The following is a 13,084-nucleotide window of genomic DNA, read 5'->3' as shown; positions in this document are numbered from 1 at the left end:
TTGCAAAGATCAATTTCATTCCTGTTATGGCTGAATAACATTCCATTGTGTGTATATGACACATTTTGTGTATCCATTTATCTGTAGGTTGATAGTTGGGTTGTTCCTACCTCTTAGCTATTGTAAAAAATGCTGTAACCAAACTCAAGGGATTTGCCACTTGGGGTGCATCAAATTCAACACAACCCAAGAAAGTGTTGAAAGCAAAAACCTGTTTATTATTTGTTACAAGGAGACAAAGAGGTAGCTCCCAAAGAACTGTCTCCTTGTGGAGTTAGGAAGGTTTTATCCAGTGTATTGGGGACAGGGGCAGGGAACTTGCATAAACACTTGAGTTGCACATGCCTAGGATGTCAACATGCTAGTATGTACATCAGTGTTCAAAAAATGGTGGAAAACTCCGCCCATAGGAGATCTTAATATAAGGAGCTAAAAGTAGATTCAGGATAACTTGGGGGCTTCTCTGCTTGTCCTCAGGTCTAGTCCAGCTCACACTGGATCACGTAAGGGGCTATCAGTATCAGGTAAGACACCTAGTTGGGTGTCTCCTTGGTTAGAACTGTTGGTTCCCCAAAACAAAATATATTCCCTGCTTTTGTCCCTTTCCCTCTTCCCTTCTGCTGATAGCTTTCAGCCTTCTTACTTGATTAACTTCTTGTTGCATCCTAGCTAGCATTGCTACTATGAAATTTGTTATGTAGATATTTGTCTGAAGTCTTGCCTTTAATATTTTTGAGTATGTGCCTAGGAGTAGAATTGCTGGCTCATATGGTAGTTCTGTGTTTTAACTTTTGGAAACTGCTAAATTATTTTCAGAATGACTATACCATTTTTCACTCCTACCAACAATGCAGGAGTGTTCCAGTTTTTCCACATCCTTGCCAATGTTTGCTATCTTTTTTATTTTTCCATTATAGCTATCCTAGTGGGTGTGAAACGGCATCTCCTTTTTTTTTTTTTTTTAATTTTATTTAATTCCAAGTTAGTTAAGATGTAGTCGAATAATGGTTTCAGGAGTAGAATTTAGTAATTCATCACTTACGTGTAGCACCCACTGCTCATCCCAACAAGCGCTCTCCTTAATGCCCATCGCCCATTTAGCCCATCCTCCCATCTACCTCTCCTCCAGCAGCCCTCAGTTTGTTCTATGTATTTAAGAGTCTCTTACATTTGCTTCCTCTGTTTTTATCTTAGTTTTCTTCCCTTTCCCTATGTTCATCTGTTTTGTTTATTAAATTCCATTTTTTTTTTTTTTGCATTTCCCTAATGGTTAATGATGTTGAACACATTTTTATGTGTTAATTGGTTATTTATATATCTTCTTGCAATGTCTTGATTTATGAGAAATTTATTTTTCATGTATATTTGGTTTTTCTAACTCAGTTCCTGAGTTACAACTCCCAGAACCCTTGGAATTTCCTAAGTGTACAGAGTGATAAAGGTATTTTTTATTATGTTAATGAGGTGACTTTGGGAAAGTGCCTAAGGTTGGGGGCTGGTTGCCAGTGAAGCCAACCTTGTGATTAGAGGGCTAGAACTTTCTGTGTCACCCCCAGCCTCTGGGGAGGTAAGAGAGGCTGGAAGTTGAATTGCTTGCCATTGGCTAATGTGTTAATCAGTCATGTCCTTGTGATGAATGAAATCTCCATAAAAACCCCAGAGAACATGGTTCAGAGAGTTTTGGGGTTGGTGAACTTGTGGAAATGTGGGGAGAGTGGTTAGCCTGGAGAGGGCATAGAAGCTTCTTACACTTTCCCCATACCTTGCTCTATGCATCTCTCCCATCAGGCGGTTCCTGAGTTCTATCCTTTGATAATAAATTGGTAATCTATTAAGGGAAATGTCTGAAGTTTGAGAGCTGCTTAGGTGTCCGAAGTGGGGGCAGTCTTGCACAATAGAACTCTTAATCTGTGGAATCTGATGCTGTTTCTGGGTAGATGGAGTCAGAATTGAGTTGAATTCTTGGACAGCTTTACTGCTATCTGAGAATTGTGCGTGTGTGTTGGGGGGGGGGGGGTTCTCCCCCAACCCCCGAACTGGAATTGTTACCAGAATTCTTTACTTCTTTAGGGAAATGTCTTTTCAAGTCCTTTGACCATTTAAAACAATTTTTTTTTTTTTTTTTTTTTTGCTGTTGAGTGGTAGTTCTTTATATTCTGGATATTAATCCCTTTTTAGGTATATGATTTGCAAATATTTTCTCCCATTCTGTGAGTTGCCTTCTCTCTCTCGACAGTCACCTTTGATGTACAAAATGAAGTCCAGTTAAATTTTTTTCTTTTGTTTGCTGTGTTTTTGTTTCTTGTGTCATATTTAGGAAATCATTGTCAAGTCCAATGCCATAAAGACTTTCCCCAAAGTTTTATATTAAGAGAATTATAATTTTTAGCTCTTACATTTAGGTCTTTTGTTCATTTTTACTTAAGTTTTGTATATGGTGTAAGGTAAGGGTACAACTTCATTCATTCTCTCCCCCCCCACCCCGCCCTTCTTTTTTAAAGTAATCTCTACCCCCAACGTGGGGCTCAAACTCATGACCCTGAGATCAAGAGTCACATGCTATACCAACTGAGCTTTCCAGGCTCCCCCAACTTCATTCTTCTATATGTTAATATCCAGTTTTCCTAGTATCTTTTATTGGAATGACTGCCCCATTGCCCTTTGTAGTGGCCTCTTTTAGACAACAGGCTTATGCAATGGAATGTAAAAAGGCAGAAGGGCCCACAGTAACCCCCTGCGTGAATATAAACAGGCCCATTAGGCAGCCTACCTCAAAGTGTTCATAGGCGCTAACTAACCAATGGGCCACTTACAACCAGGCAGTTACCAAAAAAGGGAAAGTTCCATATGTCCCCATACCTCCTTTACCTTCCTCCTTTAAATGCAGCCCCCACCTGCTGCCTCATAACAGACAGCCTGTGCTTTGCTCTCCTCTCCCTAACTCCCTTGTGTTCTATTCGATAAACTTCTATCTCCTTTGTTCTGCCTCAGGTGAATCCTTTCACTGCCCTTGCCTCCAGCTTCCACCCTTTAGGGTTGCCCCACATTTAGGGGCCCCCATCTGATCAGGAGAGACACCACACCCTTTCCCATTTGAGTGGTCTTGGCATCCTCATTGAAACTCAATTGACCATATATAGAGGGTTTATTTCTGGACTCTATTCTGTTCCATTGCTGTATGGGTTTCCTTAATGGCAATACCATAGTCTTCTAGTTACTCCAGATTTGTAGCTTGCATGCTATAAATTTTTTAAAAAAATTTATTTATTTAAGTAATTTCTATACCTAATGTGGTGCTTGAACTCATGACCCCAAGATTAAGAGTCACACGCTCTACCAACTGAGCCAGCCAGGTGGCCCTACAGTTTTTTTTTTTCATTAAAAAAAATTGTTTTTAATGTTTTATTTATTTTTGAGAGAGAGACAGAGCATGAGCAGGGAAGGGCAGAAAGAGAGAGAGACACAGAATCTGAAGCAGGCTCCAGGCACTGAGCTGTAAGCACAGAGCCCCATGTGGGGCTCTAAACCCATAACTCTGAGATCATGACCTGAACCGAAGTCAGACACAAAACTGACTGAGACACTCAGGTGTCCTGTTTTAAAATTTGTTTTGAAGTTTATTTTGAGAGACAGAGAGTGGGAGTGAGGGAGGGGGAGAGAGAGAGAGAGAGAGAGAGAGAGAGAGAATCCCAAGCAGGATCCTCACTGTCAGCATGTAGCCAGATGTAGGGCTCGAACTCATTAACCGTGAGATCATGACTTGAGCTGAGAGTCTGATGCTTAACCGACTGAGCCACCCAGGTGCCCTGCCCCTACAATTTTTTTTTTTAATGTTAGGAGGGGCTGGTCTTATGTTTGGCCTAGGCCCTCCCTAAGGCAAACAACAGTTTAAGGGGAGGAGAGAAGAGAAATTTATACTAGGGATTTTTCTAGCAGTCAGTCTGAGATGGGTCAGTATCTGTGGTGGGTTGGCTTGAGGAGTAAGTAGTAACATAGGGTTTTTACTTGAACTTAGTTAAAGATGTAGGTTTCCCCTGTTATATGAAAGTAGAGCATTCTTAAGAGAACTTTTCTAAGCTGAAATGGCATAAAGTGCAAAAGCAGTTACCGCTAACTTACATGGAAAAAATTTTGAGCATTCCCAGAACCAAAAAATAACTTCTCTTAGGCTTTTCTGATACCTTAGGATACACTTTGCTAATGGATGCATAACATAAATTGAGATAAAGCACAGATGCTCAAAGACAGTTCAAAGCTATGTCAGTTTGATGGTGAGATACTGTGTAGTTCCCAAGGAAGGAGCTGGTGGTGCTATTGTTGAAGCTGAGGGTGCTTCAAGTAGTGGCTTGCAAAACCAATGTTGAAAGCTGTTTTCACTTTTTGCAAAAGCAAAAATGCTCTTCAGATTTCTTTTGGTTAGCGAGAAAAGGTACTAATTAGGTCTTTTGCAAAAGCAAAGTGGCATAACACAAACCTTTGAAGAGCAGGGGATATCTGTATACTCATTTGTATTTAGTTAAACAAATTGTAATACAAGTGTAAATTGTATTTAGTCATTGATCATTCACTATTTCAGCAGTTGTATTGGTATTGGTTATTCAGTGTGTTTGTAGAGAAGAGTTTGCAAAGATAAAATCTTTGGGGTTTATGTGATATTCTTTTAATATTGAGACTCCTTAAGATGTATTTTAGTAACCATAGACACTAAAGTGCTGATTTCTCCATTTTGTTGATATTGTCTGTCAGAAATCTAGATGTTAGAAGGTAGCTTATACATACCATATTGGAATTCTGTAATTATCACAATGCCAGCTTTGTACCATTCATTCCCTTGGTCTCTAGTAAATGCCTTCTCTTAAAAGTGAATAGTGGTGATCCACACAGGGCTAACTGGCATTTATGCTTGAAAGATGGAAGTTGCAGGTCTTCCATCTTACTGTTAAAAAATCTTAATTCATTTAATTTACTGCTTGCAGCATACTTGGTGAGACAAAGCTACCTATGTGAAAATTTGAACATTTTCTGGTTCAGTGACTGGTCTGCTTAAGGGAGAGTACCTACTTTTAATAAAGTTAGACTTTCTAAGGTCAACTTTTTTCTACCTTAAAGGGAATAATTAAAATTTTTTTATACATTAAAAAAATTTTGTTTTAATTTTTTTTTTTTTTTAATGTTTATTTTTGAGAGACAGAGAGAGAGAGTGTGAGTGGGGAAGGGGCAGAGAGAGAGGCAGACATAGCATCCAAGGCAGACTCCAGGCCCTGGGCTGTTAAGACAAAGCCCAGGGTAGGTCTTGAACCCATGAACCGTGAGATCATGACCTGAGCTGAAGTCAGACGCTTACTGACTGAGTCACCTAGGCATCCCCCCCCCCCATTTTTTTTAATGTTTATTTATTTTTGAGAGAGAGAGGGACAGAGCGTGAATGGGGGAGGGGCAGAAAGAGAGGGAGACACAGAATTTGAAGCAGGCTCCAGGCTTTGAGCTGTCACCACAGAGTCTGATGCGGGGCTCAGACTCACGAACTGTGAAATCATGACCTGAGTTGAAGTTGGACACTTAACTGGCTGAGCCACACAGGCACCCTGGCAATAATTAATTATAGGTCACTCTTACTGCTGGCTGTGTATGTGGTATTTTGCTGTGGAGGAAATTGAGGTCTAAGTGATTTTTAAATAACTTTTTCAAGGGTTACATACCTAGTAAAATAGTGTGATTTCAGAGTCTATGTTCTTTCCACTGTACGATCCTTTATTTTGTATATAAATAATTTTTTTTTTTCAGGTTAAGAGGACAACTCTAGTGGATAGCAGAACATCCGTTACCGATGTGAAATTTGCTCCTAAGCATATGGGTCTTATGTTAGCAACCTGTTCGGCAGATGGTATAGTAAGAATATATGAGGCACCAGATGTTATGAATCTCAGCCAGTGGTCTCTGCAGCATGAGATTTCATGTAAGCTAAGCTGTAGTTGTATTTCTTGGAACCCTTCAAGGTAAGCTTACACAGAAAACCTGATAATGTAATCCTAGTAAAACAAATTTCATAATTTTTAAACTAAGCATTTGATGGTTTAATTTCCTTAAAATGTTTTTCTTAAGTAGTTATGTTTATTATTGAAAAAAAAATTGTGTAGAATAAAAATTCTCCATAATCTACCCTGCACCCTTCATGTCTCTTGTCCCCTATTTTTATTCCATAGAAGAAGCCAACCATTGTAAATATTTTGGTGTGAACCTTCTGGCTTTTCCCATGTAAATACAAAGAAATATTTAATGTGTGTATAAACATACAAACATATGCCAGTATGCACATATCATGTAAAGGTAGATCCAAAACACACAGATACATATAGACATACATTCTGCTTACTTGAAATTTGCCTTTTTCATTTACAAATACATTGTGTCTATTTTCCCATGTATTAGTATAATTAATCCTACCTTATTTATTTATTAATTTTTTAAATGTTTATTCACTTTTTATTTTTGAGAGAGCGAGCTAGAGAAAGAGCATGAATGGGGTAGGAGCAGAGAGAGAGGGAGACATGGAATCAGAAGCACACTCCAGGCTCTGAGCTGTCAGCACAGAGCCTGATGTAGGGCTTGAACTTGTGAATTGTGAGATCATGACCTGAGCCAAAATCTGACACTTAACAGACTGAGTCGCCCAGGCACCCCAGTCCTACCTTATTTTTTTAATTGCTGTATAGACCATGACTCTGACTAGATCATAGTTGGTTTTAATTAAACTATTTTTAAAAATTAAAAGAAAAACGAATCACTTGGTAAAGAAAAAATTTCAAATAATACAGAGGAGTATAAAATGAAAGGTAAAAAGTTCCTCTACCCTCTAAAAATGCTAATAGTTCTGATTTTATTTATTTATTTATTTATTTATTTATTTATTTATTTATTTATTAAGTAGGCCCCATGCTCAGCGTGGGGCTTGAACTCCCAACTCTGAGGTCAAGAGTCGGATGCCCTACTGACTGAGCTACATGCCCCTAATAGTTCTTATTTTAGATTTTAATTCTGATAGTTGCTACTATATTTTTTTTAATTTTTAAATTTTTTAAGGATTTTGTTTTTAAGTAATCTCTACACTCAACATGAGGCTCAAACCCCCAATCCTGAGATCAAGAGCTGCTTGCTCAACCAACTGAGCCAGCCAGGTGCCCCAGTTGCTATTATATTTTTAAATGATTTACTTACGCCTTTGATTCTGCTATGTTAGCTTTATACAGTATTTATAATCACTGTATGAAAGATGAATTTATCATTTAGCACATTTATAAAGCTTTCCACTTCTCAAGGTATGACTAGAGAGGTATTTTTTTTTTTTTTTTTTTTTTGAGAGAGAGAGACAGAGTGTGAGTGGGAATGGGGCAGAGAGAGAGGGAGATACAGAATCTGAAGCAGGCTCCAGGCTCTGAGCTGTCAGCAGAGAGCCCTACTCGGTTATTGAATTCATGAGCTGTGAGATCACGACCTGAGCTGAAGTTGGATGCTTAACTCACTGAGCCACCCAGGTGCCCCTGATACCTTTTTTGTTCTTTTAAGATTTTATTTTTGTACAGCTAGTGTGGGGCTCAAACTTAACAACCCTGAGACCAAGAGTCACATGTTCCACAGACTGAGCCAGCCGGGTGCCCCGATAGAGATCTTATTTTTGGAAATGTTGATGGTTTTTTAATTATGTTTGTAATTATCATAATTTCAAATGATATATATCCATTTTTCTACTGAGCGATTTATCAATTTTAGATTGTATATGGACTCACTTTTTTTAAAAAGGAAATTAGCTTATTTTGTTTCTACCTCCCATTCACCTTTCTATTTTGTTACGTTGCTTATAAAACTGGTAAAATGTACAACATTTATATTTACATTCTGTAAAAATTTAATACATATACAAATATTTAAAAAAATTTTTTTTTTAATGTTTGTTTTATTTTATTTTATTTTATTTTTTTCCCAACGTTTATTTATTTTTGGGACAGAGAGAGACAGAGCATGAACAGGGGAGGGGCAGAGAGAGAGGGAGACACAGAATCGGAAACAGGCTCCAGGCTCTGAGCCATCAGCCCAGAGCCTGACGCGGGGCTCGAACTCACGGACCGCGAGATCGTGACCTGGCTGAAGTCGGACGCTTAACCGACTGCGCCACCCAGGCGCCCCTTAATGTTTATTTTTGAGAGAGAGTGTGAGCAAGGGCGGGTGGGGGGGCATGGGGCGCAGAGACAGAGGGAGAGAACTCAGAAGTGGGCTCCAGGCTCTATGCTGTTGGCAGAGAGCCCTACTCAGGGCTTGAACTCACGAACTGTTGAGATCATGACCTGAGCCAAAGTCAGACGCTTAACTGACAGAGCCACCCAGGCACCCCAATATAAGTATTTGTCTTTCACCACAAGTTGATTCTAAAAGTTAAGTAACAGCCAAATTTACATTATTAGATTGTAAATATTCGTTATAGATGCAAATCTAATCTTTTTCTTGAAAATTATTGTTCATGCAGAATATCTGGTGTTAACTTTTGTTTTTTTTTTTCTGATTTTACTTTTTATTTTTAAAAATTTACATCCAAATTAGCATATAGTGCAACAGTGATTTCAGGAGTAGATTCCTTAAGTGCCCCTTACCCATTTAGCCCATCCCCCCTTCCACAAACCCTCCAGTAACCCTCAGTTTGTTCTCCATATTTATGAGTCTTTCCTGTTTTGTCCCCCTCCCTGTTTTTATATTATTTTTGTTTCCCTTTCCTTATGTTCATCTGTTTTGTCTCTTAAAGTCCTCATATGAGTGAAGTCAAATGATTTTTGTCTTTCTCTGACTAATTTCACTTAGCATAATACCCTCCAGTTCCATCCACATAGTTGTAAATGGTAAGATTTTATTCATTTTGATTGCCGAGTAATACTCCATTGTATATATATCCCACATCTTCTTTATCCATTCATCCATCGATGGACATTTGGGCTCTTTCCATACTTTGGCTATTGTTGATAGTGCTGCTATAAACATGGGGGTGCATATGTCCCTTCGAAACAGCTCCCCTGTGTCCTGTGGGTAAATGCCTAGTAGTGCAATTGCTGGGTTGTAGGGTAGTTCTATTTTTAGTTTTTTGAGGAACCTCCATACTGTTTTCCAGAGTGGCTGCAGCAGCTTGTGGTGTTAACTTCTGATGGATGCTCTGTTTTCTTTCTTGAGTCTTCTGGGTTATACTTGGCTGTCACAATTTTCATATCACATGTTGTCTTTAGATTTTTTGTTTTTTTATTTTGGTGACTGACACACCTCTTAAAGTATATTTTTTTTCATACGGATGGATGGCAAACTTCTTTGAATTCTGACATACCAGAAAACGTCTTAATTTTACCCCATGGTTAATTGTAGTTTGGCTAGCTTTAGAGTTCTAAGTTCAAAATGTAAGAATTTCGAAGATAGTGTCCTTGAGAATCTTTTTAATTTAAGTGTGAATGAGAAGTCTGAGGTCAGTCTAATGCTGGTTCTTTTGTAGGTAGCCTGTTCTTTCTGGAAGTTTTCAGGATTTTTGTCTTAACTACTTTGAGCTTTGTTGCATGTGTATTCTCCTAGTTTGTGGTTTGTCCTTTTGACACTGTGATGACTTTTGACTGTAGGAAGTTCTGAATTTTATTGTATTATTATAAATTTTTGAGGCTTCTTTCTTTTGAGAGAGAGCGTGAATGGGAGAGAGGAGCAGAGGGAGAGAAAAAGAATCTTAATCAGGCTCTGCACTCAGCATGTAGCCTGATGCAGTGCTTTGTCTCAACGACCATGAGATCATGACTTAAGCTGACATCAGGAGTTGAACATTTAACTGACTGAGCCACCCAGAAGCCCCTAGAGAATTCTGAGTTTTAATGTAACCATGTGTATCAGTCTTTCCTTTATTGTTCTAGTGCTTTTTGTATTTTACTTGAGGGATTTGTCACCACCTTAAGGTTTTCAAGTGTATTCTGAATGGATTTTGGTTTTGCTTTTCACATTTAGGTCATTATACCTCCTGGAATTGCTTTGTGTGATTTGAGGTAGCAGAATTCTAAAATGTATCCAGGATGTTTCTAGGTATTATTTTTACAGTTCTTATTAGGCAAATTTTCATATCTACCAAAAATGATAATACAATGGGCAGGCAGACCCTTCACGTATTCATCACCCAGCTGCAATAACTCAAAAGCTAGTCTTTTTTTCTTTGCTTTTTTTTTTTAATTTTTTTTTTTTTTTAACGTTTTATTTATTTTTGAGACAGAGAGAGACAGAGCATGAACAGGGGAGGGTCAGCGACAGGGAGACACAGAATCTGAAACAGGCTCCAGGCTCTGAGCTGTCAGCACAGAGCCCGACGTGGGGCTCGAACTCACGGACTGCGAGATCATGACCTGAGCCGAAGTCGGCCGCCCAACCGACTGAGCCACCCAGGCGCCCCGCTAGTCTTTTTTTCATCTGTATATGACTTCCCACTGTCCCTCTTCCCCCGATAAAAAACTGGATTATTTTGAAGTAAACCCAGACATATACTATTAGGTGTTGGTCTTTTTTGATTCATCCTGCTTGACATTTAGTGGTGCCTTTCAAAATGAAGATTCTTGTCGAATTGGAAATTTCTTATGATTTTTAAAAAATTTCCTACGATTCTTTGATAATTTTCTTATGTTGTCTCTGTTCTGCCTTTACGGAACTCATCTTTGAATATTCTTGGATTTACTCTCCCATTTCTTTAAAATGGTTTGGAGATTTACTACTCTGTCATCAAGATCTCCTGCTAGTTCTCTGGGTATCCAGTCAGTTTTTGTTACATGGATATGATATTCTTTGAGGGTTGTAATTAAAATTTTTTTAAATTTGTGTTTCTTTCTTGAATTACAGTAGGTCTCCATATTTGCAATAGTTATGTTCTATAAAGCTCAGTGAACACTGAATGAACCGAACCATTGCTCTTGTAACCAGAGCACTGTTGCATGTGTATTCTCCTAGTTTGTGGTTTGTCATTTTGACACTGTGATGACTTTTGACAGTAGGAAGTTCTGAATTTTATTTCATTATAAATAATAAATTTAGGGTTCTCAAATGGAACAGGTTCAGCCACTGGCTGCTAGTAAATCCAGAGGCAGAGAAATGAGTGGTGATGGAACAACAGAGTAATTTATATTAGTGAGGCCCACACCGGGAAGACAGTGGACTAGTGTCACAAAGGCTATCTCCAAAATGCTGAAAATACTTCAGGTTTATATAAAGAAAATATGGGATAAAGATCATTGGGTATGTTTAGCTGTGCAGTAAAGGTCAGGTTAGTCACTGTGTTGAGGTCATTCACTTTGGTCTTGCTGCAGCAGGGCAGCTGTTACTGCCTGAGGGGATAGTTTTGGTTCTCATTATACGATGCTTTTCAGGCTGGGTCTTTTGCCTGAGTTAAGAGATAAGTTGGAAAAAAAGAAAATCAGAAAGTACAGACTGAGGTCCAAATGGAGGCAGTTTAGGGGACAAGTGTGTCACTCCTTTGAGAGATATAGGATTGGTTTCCCATGAGCCTTTGATCACATTTTTGTCAAGTGATAAATACTTAACCTTGTTTTATGAGTGTTTGTGTTTAAAGATACCTTTTTAAGCATATGTTGCTGGTTCGTTAACATTGAAGTCTGCCAACAGCATTAAAACTCAGGCCTTAACAAAGCTTATCTAACACAGTATTTTCTCCATGAGGCACATTGTATAGTCTTCTTGCTAAGCATAGAAACTAGACTGCACTTCAGTACTACCCATGGGGGCCATTTTAAGTAGTGAAATCACCAACACAAACCACAAAAATATGAAAAGCATGGTGGTGAATAGAAGGCAACACTTGTTTTCAGCATGAGAGCTGAAATAAGGAGGCAGAACCTTACTTTGTTCGATCTCAGTATGGACTGCGTGGGTCAAATGACTCAAATTTTTTTTTTTTAAATTTTTTTTTTTTCAATGTTTATTTATTTTTGGGACAGAGAGAGACAGAGCATGAATGGGGGAGGGGCAGAGAGAGAGGGAGACACAGAATCGGAAACAGGCTCCAGGCTCTGAGCCATCAGCCCAGAGCCTGACGCGGGGCTCGAACTCACGGACCGCGAGATTGTGACCTGGCTGAAGTCGGACGCTCAACCGACTGTGCCACCCAGGCGCCCCGACAAATGACTCAAATTTTTTGCAGAGCTGCTCCAGGCATGTTCATCGGTGACCATGAAAGTCCCAAAAATTGAATTTGGTGGGGGGGGGGGGGGGGGTTACAAACGAATTTTAGTAAGTAGGTCAGTTTATAAATAAAGAACCTGCAAATAGTGAGGATCAGCTATATCTACTTTCTCAAAGATCCATTTGTATATCGTGGTCTTTATTTTCATGCTTTTTGTTTTCCTTGTGTGTTAGTCTTTGCTTATCTATTTGTAGTTATGAACAAGAGACTATTATGCCTAGTAGAGAAAACAGGTATTGGTATTTTTCTTCTGCTAGGTGCTCTGTTTTCTTAGTAGCTCACTCTCTTACCTAGGGGTTGGCTGAGTTTCATCTTAGGTGGAGTGTGTTGGCAGGATTTCCTTGTAGGGAGTATAGACCAAGGGAACTGAGGAAAACAGGCTGGGGTACCCCAAATTGCCAAAGTCAGGAGGACTTGACTTTTGGGATGGAGCACCTTAATGTGTTTTGTTCCTTCTGTTCCTCTCCCTGCCAGTTTTGGAGTGCTGTTTTATTTCAGGGTCTCTTTCCTGTTAAGTTTTGATCATCTCACTTATCCTTCCTCAGACTCTCTTTAGCTAGAGCCCAGTTAGCTGCCAGCTAAGAGGTCTTCTGATTGCAGTTCTTTTAATGAATCATTTCATGATTGTCCCCTTACTCATTCCTGTTCTTTGCATGTATTGAGGAGGCTGGAGTTTGTGGAATTTCTTCCTTACTGATACTGATAGAGCTCTTTTCTTGTCCCCCTTGCATGTCTTCTTTCTTTCTGCTTCCTGTATTCCTGGAATTCCTTTAAATTTCTTGATTTCTGATGGCACATTGATATCTAGGACTATTATGATGGTGTTATTCTTTCATC

General features: G+C 39.0%; 1 protein-coding gene across 3 annotated transcripts in view; it reads left to right on the top strand.

The window, feature by feature from the left end:
- Positions 1-13,084, top strand: part of SEH1L (SEH1 like nucleoporin) — a 33,701-nt gene that overhangs the window by 9,286 nt on the left and 11,331 nt on the right. For all 3 annotated transcript variants that reach the window (XM_045458935.1, XM_045458936.1, XM_045458937.1), the window contains exon 4: positions 5,785-5,996. In XM_045458935.1, the coding sequence (XP_045314891.1) occupies positions 5,785-5,996 (212 nt within the window). The remainder of the gene's footprint in view (positions 1-5,784; positions 5,997-13,084) is intronic.

Source organism: Leopardus geoffroyi, chromosome D3 (genome assembly GCF_018350155.1).
Source record: "Leopardus geoffroyi isolate Oge1 chromosome D3, O.geoffroyi_Oge1_pat1.0, whole genome shotgun sequence".
NCBI classification, from domain to species: Eukaryota; Metazoa; Chordata; class Mammalia; order Carnivora; family Felidae; genus Leopardus; species Leopardus geoffroyi.
Note: the sequence above shows the minus strand (reverse complement) of the source record. Positions and strands in the feature narration are given on the sequence as shown.